The sequence below is a fragment of the Dendrobates tinctorius genome, unplaced genomic scaffold (genome assembly GCF_039654945.1).
Source record: "Dendrobates tinctorius isolate UK_male_01 unplaced genomic scaffold, ASM3965494v1 ptg000083l, whole genome shotgun sequence".
Classification (NCBI taxonomy): Eukaryota; Metazoa; Chordata; class Amphibia; order Anura; family Dendrobatidae; genus Dendrobates; species Dendrobates tinctorius.
In genome coordinates, this window is record NW_027361751.1 from 15,359,497 (window position 1) to 15,379,083 (window position 19,587).

The 19,587-nt window shown below is 39.7% G+C and overlaps 1 protein-coding gene across 1 annotated transcript in view; it reads right to left on the bottom strand.

Annotated features, from left to right (window-relative positions):
- Positions 1 to 19,587, bottom strand: part of AP3B1 (adaptor related protein complex 3 subunit beta 1) — a 351,534-nt gene that overhangs the window by 33,870 nt on the left and 298,077 nt on the right. Inside the window, exon 25 of the mRNA XM_073584144.1 lies at positions 10,073 to 10,170. Within this exon, the coding sequence (XP_073440245.1) occupies positions 10,073 to 10,170 (98 nt within the window). The remainder of the gene's footprint in view (positions 1 to 10,072; positions 10,171 to 19,587) is intronic.

The window sequence follows — 19,587 nt, forward strand, 5'->3', positions numbered from 1 at the left end:
TGTATACGATACGCTTTATTACAATTAGTGCAATTTCTCTCGGGATCAAGTGTTTCCAATAGTATATGGAAGGGGAGTGTGAGGTGGTGCCGGAGGAGGCGACTATAAAGGAGAAAAGCTGTGCTGCAGAAAAATGTTGTGTAAAAAGGGGGAGCGTGAGGTGCAGGAAGATTAAGGCCCCTTAACGGCCACCGTTAAAAGTCGTATCGGCAGTCGTTAAGGGGTTAATATTGTGTTAAAAAAACTTTTGCTTCAACAAAGAGTTTTTACGCGTAATATAAGAATTATAATTTGTTATAACTAACCACAGTTAGTTACTATGCCGGGGCAGCGCCGGGTTCTTCAGCTAGTGTAAAATAAATTAATCCGATCGGTAAACAGTGTAACAAGAAAAACATCAAAATAAAATGCAATAAGAAGTAATCAAAACACTGTATCTGCCCCAAATTAGATCAGCAAAAACACCAGCTCAGGGGACAAAAAAATAAGCCCTCATACAGTCCTACATCTCGAAAAAAGGAAATTGCTACAACTCTTGGAAAATTGTCGACAAAGAAAAATGTTTTTCTTTTCAAATATCTGAATTTCTTTTCACCATTTAAAAAAATAATATATGTTTGGTATCTGCGTACTCGTACTGACCTGGAGAATCCTATTGCCAGATCCGTTTTACCATACAGTGAACGTGGAAAATAAAAAAAAACAATTGTGGAATTGCACCTTTTTTGCACTTTCAACTCATTTATCACTCAAAAGAACAATTTGTCCCGCAAATAATAAGCCCTAACATGGCTATGGGGACGGAAAAAGGAAATAAAATAACGTATAGCTTTTGGAAGAAGGGAAGAAAAAACGAAAAGTTCCAAGATCATAAAGGGTTTAAATGGTGCATACCTTTATAATATGCTTTATCCCTTATGAGCAACTTCTTCCCCTCCTCAATGAACTCATCAATCTCTATCAAAAACAGCTAAAACTAAGCTTGGCCCACACAAGGTGGACTACCAGCTCATTGAGGGATCAAGCTACCACTGCAGAGTTACACACAAACCTGTGCAACAGTTTTCAATTAAGTGTTTATTATGCCCCCGAGCTGGATTCACAGCTATAATGCTCATTACTGATAATGTCCTCCATGCTGCTGGTGCTTCTAAAGTTAAGCTAGGGAGCCAGGAGAGCAGGAATCTCCCATGTCTGTGAGTGCTCTGTATAGGAGGAATCATACTAGCTAGATTCTACTCACTAGCTCACAGACAACTGAAAATCAGAAAATGTAAGATGAAGTCATTGGTCCAATTAAGTTTCCATACTGAAAATTCAAGATATTGTCTAGTTGAGGAATTTAATCTCTCCATACATAAAGGAAAGCTGCCTTCAAGGACACTACGTTTGGTGCTCAGAGTCCCTATGGTTCTTAATAATGGAGCAGGAGGCACTCTAACGTCTACTGTGTGCTTCCTCATGGAGTCACTGTGTACTAAACCAGTACCATTACATGTCAGGTAAATACCTATAGCATTCAATAGAAAATGACACCTCTACCCTCAAATACACATATAATATTAATAATTATACTAATAATAATAGCAGTAAGTACTGATCATGTGCACTTGTAATGTCTACTGCTTGCAGGAATGGAGACTATTTGTATTCTTTAGTTCCCTTGCACAGTGTCAATGACTTGGTACAATATAAGAGTAGTCAATATAAGCACTAATTAGAGAGTAACTATATTCCCAAAAAGTTTCCCTTTCGGCCTCAGAATAGCCAATGAGCCAGTCCTACACAATTTAATGTACGACTTCATGTACCCTTATGTTTCACAAAAAATATTGAATAATAATAAATAATATCTTCAGTGATCATATTTTTTGGTCATGCCAACTGGAACTGTAAAGTAGGGAGCAAAAAGAGAACTAACCAAAACCGATGGCTGTAAAATTTGTATACAGAGAAAAAGCAAAAACATCCTCTATATTTTTATTACAATTTTGATATATTTGGCTTCCAAAATGTTGAATTTGAGGTCTACAAGTGCATTTTGGCAACAATGGACTTGGTACAGATGTAATAAGGAAATATTATATTGTGTTTGTTTCCATTTAAACATTTTTAAGAAAAAAAAAAGAAAAAAAAGAAAGAAAAAGCCCAGAGAGAGAGAGAGAAAAAAAACAGAGGCAGCGTAGAGTAGCTTTTAAGCGGAGAGCGCAGGCTGACCTAACACTGCCAGCGGAAGTGTACACTCACTTAGGATTTAAACCTTCTCCATTAAGCTATATTGAAGAGCAAATGCTTAGTAAATGAATGCAACTATGTTTATGTTAAAAGCCCGTTTACTGCAACCTGTAATTAAATGAAATTTTGTACAAAGCTTGGACATTTCTTTTACATTTTTTTTTTTAACCAAGCTCCCGCAAATGGAAAGATGGATAGCATTCATACAAGTGGCTTCATATTTAACCTCAACACTCCTGTCACTAATGCTCTGTCTAACTTCTCCCATGAAATACAACGTACTGCCCCATTGAAGTAAAATTAAAAAAATCAACTCTACCATGCTTTTCAGAAGAAAAGATTCATTATTGCCAGCTAATGTATTGGCATAAAGAAAACTAACATCCTATCGGGCAAGGCACACATTCAATCCGCCTGCCCAGCCCCCTCCCATTTTAACTCGTGCTGTTTTATTGTTATAGGCAATTTGTACCACTCAGCATGACAGTGTAAACTGAATTAAGATTAATTTACATGCAAAAGAACACTTAGGAGAGCAGCATGGTAAGCAAATGTATTGTCTGGATTGCTGAGGTGGAAAAGAACCTGGGAAGGGGGAAAAAAGCCAGTTTAATTAAGGGGCATCAAATATGATTGCTAGTGGTAGTTAAGGGGCCAGCAAATAGTAAATGTCCGACTTGTTAGGAATTAGCATCTTGCTTGCTAGGGATTTAGAAGATAGATTCATAAATCTTAATAAGACAAAGTGTACACCTTACCTCTAACTTTCATTTGATGTCTTTCCAAAAAAGGAGAACAGAATCGCCATCAACAAAAAAAAATTTTTGCAAGTAAAATTACATGGGAATAATTGGAGGCCAGGCACGGCGCTGCGAGCGTAGGAAGATGGCGCTGTGCGAAAACACAACCTCGCCACAAGTCGCAAAATGCTTATTGCACAGTATATTCCAATTTAAGCGAAACAAGCCAGTAAGAAATAAAGTTTTAAAAACTGTAAAACTGTTACGCCAATTTGTAGATCCCAGTTATAGAGTCACAAGGAGGTATTTGTCAGAGATACTAGATGTTGCTTACAATGGTACATGAAGGATAAAGAAAATATCAATGTGCTTTATTTAAAGATGGCCGTACAAATGAAATAGCGGTTGTCCAAACATTATGTCTTTCCCAAATATTAATGCATGTATTTGGCTTGGCCAGGAATTCTTGACTTTTCATTGGCCAGAGTGGGGAAAGCGCCCGCTAGACATGTGACAGCAGCTTACCTCGTCCGGAAACCAGAGATTCTGGGGTTGAAATGCCAACTGCCCAATCCTTCTCTCTTTACATCATCTATTGGGGGGAGAATCAGGAAGTCCCCATTTACAGCCGATGGCCTTCCAATCCACAGATTTCAGCTAATATGTACCGGGGGGGGGGGGGCTTAAGGTTTAGGGACAATTGTTTTTTTCATTTGTTAATTTATACAAGAAACAAGAACAAAACTATCAAGGTAAAACAAAAGAGAAAAAAAAGTGGCTGCATACCAGTTGGGAAAGCTGTCCAATGCTCGAGAGGTATTGTACATGAGTCCTACTCATCTCTGGAGGCAGATTCCTAGACAGATCTATGTCTGCCTCATAGATATGAGCAGGTTATTTACATATTTAAAAAAACTTGGATATTTGAAAAAGACATCAAATCGCAGATATCAAGGCATCATTTTATGGCCTACATGCCTATATAGAGGACTTGGAGGGGGGTAAAGGGGTTGATCCCACTGACAGGTTCCTTTTACAGAGAAGAATAGTGTTAAGGTGACACAAAAAATGTTTAACACATCCCCATTACCACTGCAATGTTTTCCCCCACAAAAATTAAAACCAATGGCAAAAGACCACATCAAGGATAAGAGAATTCCATGAATAAAGGTACTGTCACACTTAGCGATGCACCAGCGATCCCGACAACGATATGACTCGGTCAGGATCGCTGGTGCATCGCTAAGTGGTCTCTAGTGAGCTGCCAAACAGGCAGATCTCGCCAGCGACATCGCAGCGGTCGGGGGTCGCTACTTTTCTGTCAGACAAGGCGATCCTGACGTCCTCCCACCCGCGTCCACGCTAGTCGTCACAGCAGGAAGCTGACGACGAGAAACGGCCGAGGCTGTTCTCGCGCGATCAGCGATAACCAGCGGGGGAGCGGTTGGAGGTAAGTATCACACATAGCGATATCGCTAGCAATATCGCTGCTGCGTCACAAAACCAGTGACGTTATAGCGATATTGCTAGCGATATCGCTTAGTGTGACGGGCCCTTAAGGCATAGTGTACAGAGCCATTGTTAGTGTGGTCACCTGTCCATGCCTAAATCAATGCGATCAGCTATCCCCTTTCCATGTAGTAACTTGGGTTGTCACAGAGAAGCCATGTTTAATTATTATAGCCACGTATATAAAAATTAGGACACCAGTATAGAAAGCCTCCAGAAATCAATAATGAACAGTAAATACGAAGTAAAGGTATGTTGGGGGAATTTCCCAGCATATGCACCAAATGTTAACAAAAAATACCACAGATTTATTAAGGTTTATTAATAGTGTCTTATTGGCACAAAACTGAAGACACAAACATTTTTAACCCTGAGTGACAGAGCCAATTTGGTATTTAACCCCTTTCTGACATTTGAAGTACTATCCCGTCCATGTGCCCTGGGACTTAATGCCCATGGACGGGATAGTACGTCATGTGCGATCAGCCGAGTTCACGGGGGGAGTGTGGCTGATCGTGGCCGGGTCAACTGATTCTCACAGCAGACAATAAGTGCCAGGAGCGTCCACGAACCGCTCTCAGCACTTTAACCCCCGGAACACTGCGATCAAACATGAGAGCAGTGTTCCGGAGCTGGCAGAGGGGCTGACAGCCCCTCTGCCTTTGGATCGGAGACCCAGAGTCATGACGCGGGGTCCTGATCGCTGCCATGAAGACCCGATGGCATCATGATGACATCCGGGTTTCCAGAGCTGAGAGACTTCCTATCATGCGCAGTGCATGTCAGGAAGTCGCTCAGGTTAGTGCATATAAGCTGGAGCGCTGACCGCTTATATAGCATGTAGATCTGCATGCTATAGAAGCGATCAGCCTGCACAAAATGAGTGTCCCATAGTGGGACAAAGTGTAAAAGAATTAAATACAATTTTAATTGTAAAAATATTTTAAAAAAAATTTAAAAAAAAAAATCAATTTATTTCATCAATAATTTAAATAAAAAAATCTAAACAATAAAAGTACACATATTTAGTATCGCCACGTCCGTAACGACCCGACCTATAAAACTGTCCCACTAGTTAACCCCTTTAGTGAACACCATTAAAAAAAAAACACCAAGACAAAAAAACAATGCTTTATGATCATATCGCCGAACAAGTGGAATATAACGAGATCAAAAAGACGGATATAAATAAACGTGGTACCGCTGAAAACGTCATCTTGTCCCGCAAAAAACAAGCCGCCAAATAGCTCCATCACCAGAAAAATAAAGTTATAGCTCTTAGAATAAAGGGATGAAAAAAATAATTATTTTTTTCTGTAAAATAGTTTTTATTGTATAAAAGTGACAAAACAAAAAAATGATATAAATGAGGTATCGCTGTAATCACACTGACCTGAGGAATGAAACCGCTTTATCAATTTTACCACACGCGGAACGGTATAAAGGACCACCCCCCCCCAAAAAAAAGAAATTCATGAATTGCTGTTTTTCGCTCATTCTGCCTCCCAAAAATCGGAATAAAAAGCGATCAAGAAATGTGATGTGCGCGAAAATGGTACCAATTAAAACGTCAATTCGTCCCGCAAAGAACAAGACCTCACATGACTCTGTGGACCAAAATATGGAAAAATTATAGCTCTCAAAATGTGGTGATGAAAAACTATTTTTTGCAATAAAAAGCTTCTTTTAGCATGTGACAGCTGCCAAACATAAAAACCGGTATACATAGTAAATCAAACCCCCCTTTATCACCCCTTAGTTAGGGAAAAGTTATAAAATTAAAAAAAAGTATTTATTTCCATTTTCCCATTAGGGTTAGGGTTGGGGCTAAAGTTAGGATTACGGATAAGGTTGGGATTAGGGTTAGGGGTGTGTTGGGGGTTAGGGTTGGAGTTAGAATTGGGGGGGTTTCCACTGTTTAGGCACATCAGGGTCTCTCCAAACGCAACATGGCATCTTATCTCAATTCAAGCCAATTTTGCATTGAAAAGTCAAACGGCGCTCCTTCCCTTCTGAGCTCTGCCATGCACCCAAACAGTGGTTTACCGCAGCATATAAGGTATCAGCATACTCAGGACAAATTGCACAACAAATTTTGGGGTCCAATTTCTCCTGTCACCCTGGGGAAAATAAAAAATTGGGGGCGAAAAGATCATTTTTGTGAAAAAATTATGATTATTTTTACAGCTCTGCATTATAAACTTCTGTGAAGCACTTGGGGATTTAAAGTGCTCACCACACATCTAGATAAGTTCCTTAGGGGGTCTACCTTCCAAAATGGTGTCACTTGTGGGGGGATTTCCACTGTTTGTGCACATCAGGGGGTCTCCAAACGCGACATGGCATCTGATCTCAATTCCAGACAACTTTGCATTGAAAAGTCAAACGGCGCTCCTTCCCTTCCGAACTCTGCCATGCGCCCAAACAGTGGTTTACCTGGATATATGGGGTATCAGCGTACTCAGGACAAATTGTACAACAATTTTTGGGGTTCAATTTTTCCTTCTACCCTTTGTAAAATAAAACAATTTGGATCTGAAGTAAATTTTTTGTGAAAAAAAGTTAAATGTCCATTTTTTTTTAAACATTCCAAAAATTCTTGTGAAGCACCTGAAGGGTTAATAAACTTCTTGAATGTGGTTTTGAGCACCTTGAGGGGTGCAGTTTTTAGAATGGTGTCACTTTTGGGTATTTTCTATCATATAGACCCCTCAAAAGTGACTTCAAATGTGATGTGGTCCCTAAAAAAAAAATGGTTTTGTAAATTTTGTTGTAAAAATGAGAAATCACTGGTCAACTTTAACCCTAACAAAAAAAAATGTTGGTTCCAAAATTGTCCTGATGTAAAGTAGATGTAGGAAATGTTACTTATTAAGTATTTTGTGTGACATATCTCTGTGATTTAAGGGCATGAAAATCCAAAGTTGGAAAAATGCGAAATTTTCCAAATTTTTGTTTTTTTCACAAATAAATGCCAGTCACATCAAAGAAATTTTACCACAATCATGAAGTACAATAAGTCACGAGAAAACAGTCAGAAGCACCAGGATCCATGGAAGCGTTCCAGAATTATTACCTCATAGAGGGACAGTGGTCAGAATTGTAAAAATTGGCCTGGTCATTAACATACAAACCAACCTTGGGGGTAAAGGGGTTAATAACCAAGCAAATTTTTACAATTCTGACCGCTGTCACCTTATGAGGTTATAGCTCTGGAACGCTTCAACGTATGGCACTGATTCTGAGATTATTTTTTCGAGACATATTGTACTTCATGTTAGTGATAAAATTTCTTCGCTATAGCTTGTGTTTATTTATGAAAAAAAAAGGAAATTTGACAATTTTGCAATTTTCAAACTTTTAATTTTAGTACCCTTAAATCAGAGAGTGGTGTCATCACACAAAATAGTTAATAAATAACATTTCCCACTTGTATACTTTACATCAGCACAATTTTGGAGTTTCACTTTGAGGGTTTAATATGACAGAAAATACCCAAACGTGACACCATTCTAAAAACTGCACACCTCAAGGTGCACAAAACCACGTTCAAAAAGTTTATTAACCCTTGAGGTGCTAAAGCAATATGGAAGAAAAAAAATGAACATTTTACTTTTTTCACAAAAAATTTACTTTGGAACCGATTTTTTTTATTTTCACATGGGTATCAGAAAATAGACCACAAAATTTGTTGTGAAATTTTTCCAGAGTACGCCAATACCCCATATGTGGGGAAAAGACACTGTTTGTGTGCATGATAGGGCTCAAAAGGGAGGGAGCAGTGCTTGACTTTTTGAACGCAAAATTGGCTGGAATCAATAGTGGTGCCATGTTGCGTTTGGAGACCCCCTGATGTACCTAAACAGTGGAAACCCCCCTTTCTAGATCCAGCCCTAACCCGAATCCCAACCGTAACCATAACCACAACCCTAACCCCAACACACCCCTAACCCTAAACCCAACCCCAACACACCCCTAACTCTAATCCCAACCCTAACCACAAACCAAACCCTAACACACACTTAACCCTAACACACCCCTAACTCTAATCCCAACCCTAACTCTAACTTTAGCCCCACTTTAACCCTAATGGGAAAATGGAAATAAATACATTTTTTTATTTTAACCTAACTAAGGTGGTGATAAAGGGGGGTTTGATTTACTATTTTTTTATTTTGATCACTGTGATCAAAATGAACCAATAGAAAAAATCTCCTATTGTTGCCGGCAGATCTCGGCGGGCGATGCGCCTGTCATTGTCTCCCGGGAGACAATACCGGCAGCCCGGAGGACTTCACGGGGGGGGGGGGTTTGCAGGGACAAAGGAGGTATTTCTATCTGCTCTGATGAGGCTTCACTCTCCTCAGATATCTACAACCTGTATGGCCATATTAATAGTTTAGAAAGGTCAAATGTGGAGACAGATTCCCTTTAAATAAAAATTATTGGTGCATCTTTACCCGACATGGACCTTTTAAGTCTACTTGCACTCTGTCCTGGGGCGCTGTGAAGCAGACACACAACTCTCCATGACATTATTCAGCAGCTATGCTCTCAGAAATAGGAAAAGGCACTACTCACCTTCATTTGCAGAGAAGAAGTTAAGCAGCAATGAAGGCTTTAGCCAGCGGAAAGTAAAAACATCAAGAGAGATGACAATGTACATCAGTAATACAAGACAACAAATTCCATGGCCCACATACAGAAAAATCCTAATGTGATGTAAGATTACTCTGACACTGAATAATAAGCAGCCCATTTACACAGACACATGTCTGATACATAAAGGAAGTGAGACCAAGTCAATGTATATGGTTAAATTGGAATCTTCCTGATGTAGAGTTAAAATCCATTTATGCTGCAAGGTTATCGAGAACGCTCGCTCGTCAAGTGATCTGCAGCTTTAGACTACCCAATTATAGTGAAACGAGTGATCCTAGGACAGCTCGCTCATAATTTTTCCGTGTAAAAGTCCAAAAGATCATTGTTATCGGACGCTCATTATCTGGTGTTAAGAGGATCTGTGCTGCTTGGAACAATGGCAGCTTACGTGTACAGAACAATCTATTACGGATCGTTCAATGCGCATCTGAAGATCGCAGTGTCTGTGTAATCAGCCTGTTAAACGCCAGAAGGTAAATATTTACCGATCAGAAGTGTCTTAAGATTATCTAGTGCAAATGGACCTTGAGAAAAGAGTACTGAACCGTGGGATATTTGCAATGTGTCTGTCCCACGTCGTCACTTTAAAAGTGTTTGTACCGCGCTATTGGGCTACATCTTGGCTGGTGGACCTTTTCACAGACAAAGCAACATATGGAAGGCTTCCACCAAATCTCTCTCCTAAAGAGTATGAATTAATAGGAGGAGGAAGAAACTTAGGGCATTTTTTGACCCTAGAGTTCATGTTGCATTGGGAGGGTGAAAACTTTCAAAAAAAAAAAAACAAAACTGTAGACAATAAGAGAAAAACATGATCATGTGAACAGTAAATGACATCAATATAGAAACTTTTGTACAGGTTAATTACAAACAAAAAACATCCCATCAATGTAAGAATCTATGTGAAATTGCTTAGCTTTACTTACCCTGCTCTTTCTTAAAGTCTGTTTCTGACATCGTTACTGGTAAGAGAAGTTCTCCGGGTGGTGGCTGTATCCCAACAGAAAACCTATCTTCTTTTGTGCTTCAAAAAGAAGAAAAGACAACATAAATGTTTATCCATTAAAGAGGTTGTCTAGTTTACAAAATATTCTAAACTCCACTTGGAACTTTTGAATTATTAGAGGGGTCCTTTCTTTTCAGGATCCTCTTCAAAGTTGTGACTGTGATTAAAGAGCAACTCTTACTATAGGACATATTTTGTCCTGCATTACACAGATAAGCCATTGAGTGTGTAGTATTTAATTTCCCCTTCAAAACAATTACTGTTAGGTTTTCCTACATATTACAGATCGCTGAGGGATCATATCATCAGCTTCTTGTCTTGGGACACTTCAACCAAATAAGGCTTGTCCAAAGTAGTGGTCCATTATGTATCTGCTATATAAAAGTCACCTAAGTAACTTTAAAGGGCATTTAATGAACCTGGCAATCTGGCTCTTCTACATCTTGGCTATTTCCACATGGCTCTCTTCAGGTAATTTACACAATAGCCCACAACAATTTCAATGTTCTTTCAACAAGGTTTGATTATTCATTCACATCATGGGTATCCCTCTACAGCTATGAACCCTCTAAACTCATGACCAGGTGCTCCCCGCAAGATTTCAGAAATAGGAGTGAAAAGAATCCGAAGAGCTGTCCAAGAGCCAATGATCATCTGTGGTCTCTACAGAGAGACCTGGAATCTGCAGGTACCATTGTTCAAAAAAAACAAACTATAAGTAATGTACTGAGCCCCCAAGGCCTGTATGCACGCTTACCACACAAGACTCCATTGCTGAACAAAAAGCATGTTCAAGCATGTTTACAGTTTGCTCATCAACATTTAGACAAGCCTGTGAAATACTGGGAAAATATAGCCTGATCAGATGAGACCAAAATTGAACTCTTTGGATGCCATAAGACACACTATGTCTGGAAACCAAAAGGCACTACATATCACCCCATCGTATCAACAAGTATGGCGGTGGGAACATTATGGTGTGGGGATGATTTTAAGCAAACAGCACTGTCAAGCTTCATGAAATTGAAGGAAGGATGACTGAATAAATGTATTGAGAAATTATTGATAAAACTCTGCTACCATCTACCAGGGTGATGAAAATGAAACAAGGGTGGATATTTCAGCAATACAAACACACAGCCAAGGAAACTCTCAATTGGTTTCAGAGAAAGAAAATGAGCTGCTAGAATGGTCCAGTCAAGAACATGACCTGAATCCACCAGAAAATGTATGGAAGGAACTAAAGCTCAGAAATCATAGAAGGAGCCCACGCAACCTTCAGGATTTAATGAGCGTTTGTGTGGAAGAATGAGCCAAAAACCCACCTGAGCAATGCATGCGACTAGCTTCTCCCTACAGGAGGCATACTAAAGCTAAAGAAGGCTTTTGTAAGAAGTATTAAATAAATTTACGTGAGTGTATTCAATACTTTTTCCCTGTGTAATTTCTCAATATTATTACACACAACTTAAAGGGACTCTGTCACCTACCCTTTGGCGGGCGATGAAAACGAGGTCGGTCCGGTCCGATGGGCGGTGTTCCCGATGTGTGCCGCCTCCCCATCCTTGCCCGCCGTCCGCAGGTTATTACTGAATTGGAGTAGGTGTACGCCATTTTTTGCGCATGCGCTAAGCATTCATAGCTAGCGCACGCACAGTATGCTTTTCCCAACTGCGGGCAAAGCCGAAAAGCCGGACTGCGCATGCGCCGGTTAACTAAGCCCCGGAAGTATTTTGCTGAGAATTTCCTGACAATAGCACCTGTAAAAATATATTTACTTAAAAACTTGGTGACGCGTTTAATGCTTGCTTCACCTGCTAAATATTTACGGTCAGAAACCTCCAAGTACTTAAAATATGATACTAACTAATAACATTCAAGCGAAAGATTCTTAAAATGCAATGTTGGAAACAAAGATTGAATTACAGGAATTTCAGAATGATTAATTACCAAATTAGGGGAATTTTACAAAATGTAGCTTCTTTTCTGTAATATTAGACGCTGATATATAATGGTAGTGTTCTATAGACAATGTATGTCAGCACAAATGATTAAACACTACCATATAGTAACTTCCCATGTAAAGTATATAGCATAGAAATAAATGATTCCCAGATAAGGGTCAGTCAGTATTGATTATGGAGAGCCCTTTGGGTCCCATTAAAATAAGAGAAATATAATTACTTGTAATAGAAAATCAATTGATTAATGTTCATGATATTTAAAAAGAATATTTACAATAGGTTATTGATGGAGATAAGATTTTTAAGATGGAGACAAAAAGTATTGGCTGTATTATGAATGTATACAACTTACATTCAAATAGGTTAAGTAACAATACAGGTTTTTCTTTCCTCAAATCTGCCTCTTGTACAACAATACATATAATTCAGCTGGTCTCTAATTTAGTTAATCCTTTCCTTTTGAAAATGCATGAATTCCTTCTCCTCCGCTAGGACATGTTACCTCATGGTCACTACCCCTTGAAATATATATGACTTCATGTTCCCCTCAAGAGGTTGGCCATTACTTGGACAACCCCTTCTCAATACCCATGTTCCCCAGCAGTAAAATAACAACACTTTTATTCATCTCTGGTGCCAGCGCCATTCCAGCAGTGTCGAAACTGGCTCTCCCAGGGATTGCATGACACCGTTATGTCACGAGATCCCTGCAGCCAGCCAGCTCTGGCTTCACTCTCCCAGTCTTCAGACAAATCACATACATCCAAATTAATTGAGAAATGCACCTGAGGTAAGTTTACAGTTGTGTTAAAAAGTGTTTGCCCCATCCTGATTTCCTATTCTTTTGCATGTTTATCACACTTAAATGTTTCAGATCACCAAAAAATTTAAATATTAGACAAAGACAGCCCCCTCCACTTCTCCTGGTGTACTGGCCTGTCTCCTGGTAGCACCTCTAGCCTCTGGAGACTTACACTGACAGACACAGCAAACTTTCTTGCCACAGCTCGCATTGTTGTGCCATCCTGGATGAGCTGCACTACCTGTGCCACTTGTGTTGGTTGTAGAGTCGGTCTCATTCTACCACGAGTGTGAAAGCACAACCAACATTCAAAAGTGACCAAAACATCAGCCAGAAAGCATTGGTACTGAGATGTGGTCTGTGGTCCCCACCTGCAGAACCACTCCTTTATTGAGTGTGTCTTGTTAACTGCCAATAATTTCCATCTGTTGTCTATTCCATTTTCACAACAGCAGGTGAAAATGTCTGTCAAACAAACAGTTTTGCTTCCTAAGTGGACAGTTTGAATTCACAGAAGTTTGATTTACTTGGAGTTATATTTTGCTGTTTAAGTGTTCCCTTTATTTTTTGGAGCAGTGTATATAAACACACACACACACAGGGTGGGCCATTTATATGGATAAACCTGGGTGGGCCATTGATATGGATAAACCTAAATTAAATGGGAATGGTTGGTGATAACTTCCTGTTTGTGGCACATTATTATATGGGAGGGGGAAAACTTCTCAAGATGGGTGGTGACCATGGTGGCTATTTTGAAGTTGGCCATTTTGGATTGTATCTTTATAAATAGCCCCCCCAAGTGTATCCATATAAATGGGCCACCCTGTATGTGTGTAATATATGTAATATATATATATATATATATATATATATATATATATATATATATATATATATATATATATATACACATACACACACACAGAGAGAGACAGAGTGGAGAGTATGACAAACTATAAAGTGGGAGTACAGTAAAAGAAAAACGAAGTTCCATTTTAAAGTATAGTACTATAATTAAAACCTAAGCATTCATAATTTCATGCTGCTGTTTTTGAGACACATTGGCTATCCCACATGAAGTTAAAGGGCTCGCTCCCTCTAGCGTTCAACATGGCCGAGTGCTATCCAATGTTTTATCATATAGCACTCACCCCAATGTTATACCATGTGGCAGTGCAGAACTGTTATTTTCTCATGCCATGCCTGTGATTAAACAGGACTTGTTTATTTATTGCTAATAAACAAACAAGTCCTGTTTAACAGTTTAGTGACGGAGCCAATTTGCAGCTTAATGACCAGGCCAATTTTTACAATTCTGACCACTGTCACTTTATGAGGTTATAACTCTGGAACGCTTCCATGGATCCCGGTGATTCTGAGAATATTTTTTCGTGACATATTTTACTTCATGTTAGTGGTAAAATTTCTTTGATATGACTTGCATTTATTTATGAAAAAAACAGATATTTGGCGAAAATTTTTAAAACTTTGCAAATTTCAAACTTTTAATTTCTATGCCCTTAGATCAGAGAGATATGTCACACAAAATACTAAATAAATACAGTAACATTTCACACGTCTACTTTACGTCTGCATAATTTTGGAACCAAAATTGTTTTTTCGTTAGGAAGTTATAAGGGTTAAAAGTTGACCAGCGATTTCTCATTTTTACAACAAAATTTACAAAACCTTTTTTTAGGGACCACCTCAAATTTGAAGTCACTTTGAGGGGTCAATATGACAGAAAATACCCAGAAGTGTCACCATTCTAAAAAGTGCACCCCTCAAGGTGCTCAAAACCACATTCAAGAAGTTTATTAACCTTTTACGTGCTTCACAGGAACTGAAGCAAAGTGGAAAGAAAAAATTAACATTAAACTTTTTTTTTTTTTTTTTACAAACATTTTACTTCAGAACCAATTTTTTTTATTTTCACAAGTGTAAAAAGAGAAAATGAACCACAAAAATTGTTGTGCAATTTCTCCTGAATACGCCGATACCCCATATGTGGGGGGGTAAACCTCTGCTTGGGCGCACGGCAGAGCTTGTAATGGAAGGAGCGCCGTTTGACTTTTTCAATGCAGAATTGGCAGGATATGAGATCGGACGCCATGTCGCGTTTGGAGAGCCCCCTGATGTGCCTAAACAGTGAAAAAAAAAAAAAACACAAGTGACCCCATTTTGGAAACTAGACCCCTTAAGGAACTTATCTAGATGTGTGGTGAGCACTTTGAACCTCCAAGTGCTTCATAGAAGTTTATAATGTAGAGCCGTGAAAATAAAAAATCTTTTTTTTCCTCAAAAATGATTTTTTTAGCCTGCAATTTTTTATTTTCACTACGGTAATAAGAGAAATTAGACCCCAAAAGCCATTATGCTATTCACAGGTCATATATTTCATATTGACATGTCTTAATGCAACCATTTTTCTCATTTTGACATGTAAGCTGTTTTTTTGGTATGCACCTATTCAGACTAGTTCTTGATGTGCCGTCAGTTTTTCTGTATTTGTATGCTAGCTTTCTGACTGAGCACTCCGCCCTTCACCAAGCTGTGATTTTAATTACATCCAATCACATTTGTTTCCGACCTTCCTATAAACATAGGCTTTACCAAGTTATTAGCCAGAGGCAAGTGTTCACACTAGGCAGTTAGATCAGGGACCCATTCGATAATGAGATTACCTTGACGATGGTGAATGGGCTCACATTTTTTTGGCCAAATTCTGTGCTAAGCATTTCATGTGTTTTTTCAAAATTTCAACAGCCATTATGCTATTCACACTTCATATATTTCATATTGACATGTCAATGCAATTGAGTGCAACCATTTTTCTAACTTTGATATGAAAGCTGTTTTTTGTTATGCACCTATTCAGAGTATGTGCCGTCAGTTTTTCAGATAGTTGTTGTGCAGTTTGTCATGAGTACCCTGGTATCCCATATACACGTCAGGGCTCGAAAGGGAAGTAGTGACGTTTTAGAATGCAGACTTTGATGGAATGGTTTGCGGGCGTCATGTTGTGTTTGCAGAGCCCTTGATGTGTCTAAACAGTAGAAACCCCCCACATGTGACCCCATTTTGGAAATTAGACCCCTTAATAAACTTACCTAAATGTGTGGTGAGCACTTTTGAACCCCTAAGTGCTTCACAGAAGTTAATAACGCAGAGCCGTGAAAATAAATTTTTTTTTTTTTTTTTTTTTTTTACACATTTTTTAGCTCCCAAATTTTTATTTTCCCAAGGGTAACAGGAGAAATTAGACACCCAAAGTTGTTGTGCAATTTGTTCTGAGCACGCTGATGCCCCATATGTTGGGGTAAACCACTGTTTGGGCACACGTCAGGGCTCGGAAGGGAGGGAGCACCGTTTGACTATTCTAAAGCAAAATTGGCTGGAGTTAATGGTGGCGCCGTGTCGCGTTTGGAGACCCCCTGATGTGCCTAAACAGTGGAAAACCCCTCAGTTCTAACTCAACCCTAACTCCAGCACACCCCTAACCCTAATCCCAACCCTATCCATTACCCTAACCATAACCCTAACCCCATCACACCCCTCACCCTAATCCCAACCCTAACGACAACCCTAACCATAACTCTAACCGCAAACCTAACCCCAACACACCCCTATCCCTAATCCCAAACCTAATCCCAACCCTAATCCTAACTCTAACCCTAATCCCAACCCTAATCCCAACCCTAATCCTAATTCCAAAGAGAAGTAAAAAGGCATAGTCAGCTTACCGGTCTGCTAATTCCCCAAGCCAGTTAACGCCCAGCAAGGATCATGGTGAGTCGCCACTGAACTTATGAGAACAAAGAGAAAAAAATCCAGCTCAAGGCGAAGCGGCTAAAATAAGACAATTTTATTGGACAACTACAAAGAGAATGAAAAATTCCTTTAAAATTCTTAACAGCAGCAAATACCTAAACACATCAGAGGAGAAGATAGACGTGTTTCAACTTTAGAAAGTCTTATTCATGAAAAATCTTCCTATTGTTGCCGGGTGCCGGCCGCACTACGCATGCGCCCTCCATATTTTCACGGGAAGAAGATGGCGGCGCCCATGGGGGGAAAGCACGCGGGCCGAGGAGCACTGGAAGGTACCGGGGGTGGATCGGGAACCCCATTTCTCTCTCCTCTGATGTGCGATCACATCAGAGGAGAGATAAATTAAATGGCTCATCTGACTTTTTTTTTTGGTCGCTGCTATACGGTTAATAATGGCGATCGCAAAACGACCCAAATCATGTTCTCTGGAGTCTTGGCTACCCACGGCAGCTGAGACCCCGGAGAAAATCTGACTCTGGGGGGGTGCTATAACACTTTTTCCACCCTTAACTACCGCTGTTAAAAGGTATATCGGCGGAGTTAAGGTGGTCCTTTTGCTAAAATCACACCACACGAAAACGATGGTCAATTTTCAATAATTTTAAGTGTTCCAATATGAACAACATTTACTTCTTGGGTCCACAATTCTGTCCCGAATAGTTTTATCATATATATATTGTTATATGGACCAGAGCTCCATTCTTCTGTTGCAGAGTGCTAAACTCTAATTCAGGGGCCCTCAACCTGTGGCTCGGGAGCCACATGTGGCTCTCGGGCCCATGATATGTGGCTTGCGACTGGCTGCCAGCTTGGTGCATTAGCATCAGGTCTAGCCAACAACTATGAAGAGGAGTTTTCCAGATGTTCGATTTTGTGAGTAGCCCAGTACAGAAGAGCAGATCTGAATGTGCATATTCTGGTCTTGGGGGGTTTGGAAATAATTTAAGTATGGTAAGGTGGAGACTGGATGACGTGAAGTGTGAAGAGGAGATGCTTAAAGCTGGATGTGACAGAGTGGTGGGGGTAGTTGATGCGAGAATACTGAGTGGTGGTATTGTGGGAACCCCTGGCTCTTAGTACACTGTCTTTGTGTAATTTCAGTGAAAAAACTTTGGTTACCGTTATAACCGTAATGGGGGCAATGTGTCTTGCTAGTGTGAGGTGGGCAGGAGCTGGATGTGGCTTGTGACTCTCTCTTGGACCTAAATGTGGCTCATGACCCTTTCTCAAAGCTTAATGTGGCTCTCAAGGCAGAAAGGTTAGGGATCACTGCTCTAATTTAAGCATGGGCTTACATTATATAATGTTCTTTGTGCTTAATGACCTCACAATTTCTTTTTCAGCTCAGTGCCCAGTTTTTGTTCTGTTGCTACTTGCATTTCGATGTCTTATTTTAAAGAAATCCACCTTTTTCTTAATATGTAAATGAGCTGCTAAGATCTATGGACCTAAATCTGCCTTCAGAGCTTATTTTAACCCCTTACTGACATCGGACGTACTAATACGCCAATGTCAGTATCCCCCGCTTTGAGGTGGGCTCCGGCGGTGAGCCCACCTCAAAGCCGGGATATGTCAGCTGTTTTGAACAGCTGACATCCCCTGCTTTGATGTGGGCTTGGGCGCTGTTTTGAACAGCTGACATGTGCCCGCAATAACTAGCTAAATGCCGCTGTGAAACTCTGACAGCGGCATCTAACAAGCGCTTCCGGCCAGAAATACACGTCACGTGATCGCAGATGACAATCAAAGGTCTCCTTGAGACCTCTATGGTTGTTGGTGCCGGAATGCTATGAGCGCCACCCGGTGGTCGGCGCTCATAGTCTGTAATTCTGCTACATAGAGGCGATCTGAGTTTGTAGCAGAGCCGATCAGGCTATGGCAGCTTCTAGCCTCCTATGGAGACTATTGAAACCTGCCAAATGTTAAAGAAAAATAGTTTTAAAAATATAAAAAAATAAAAAAATATATAAAAGTATAAAAAAAAAAAAAAAAAATCATTTCACCCCATTAAAAAATCCAAACAAACAAAAATCAAAAAACAAACATACACACACATATTTGGTATTGCTGCATTCAGAATCGCCTGATCTATCAATAAAAAAAGGATTAACCTGATTGATAAAAGGCGTAGCGGGGAAAAAAAAAATCAAAATGCCAAAATTACACTTTTTTGGTCGCCACAACATTGCATTAAAATGCAATAACGGGCGATCAAAAGATTGTATCTGCACCAAAATGTTATAATTAAAAACATTAGCTGGGCATGCAAAAAATAAGCCTTCAGCCAACCAGAGATCATGAAAAATGGAGACACGATGGGTCTTGGAAAATGGTGGGTTTTTTTTTGTTTTTTTTTAAGCACAGTCTATGAACTCGTAATGACCTGGAGAATCATAATGGCAGGGCAGTTTTAGCATTTAGTGAACCTAGCAAAAACAAACAAAGTGTGGGACTGCTCTTTTTTTTTGCAATTTCACCGCACTTGGAATTTTTTTCCGTTTTCCGTACACTGCAGGGTAAAACCAAAGGTGTCATGCAAAAGTACAACTCATCTCGCAAAAAATAAGCCCTCACATGGCCATATTGATAATTTTATTTCTATAGCGCCAACATATTCGCAGCACTTTACATTATAGAGGGGACTTCTACAGACAAGAGACATTACAGCATAACAATAATCACATAGGTCAGAAATGATACCAAGAGGAATGAGGGCCCTGCTCGTAAGCTTACAATCTACAAGGAAAGAGGGAAGACACGAAAGGTGGATGGCAACAATTGCTTTTAATGTTTAGACAAGCCATAGTGTAAAGGCCCCTTTACATTTAGCGATGC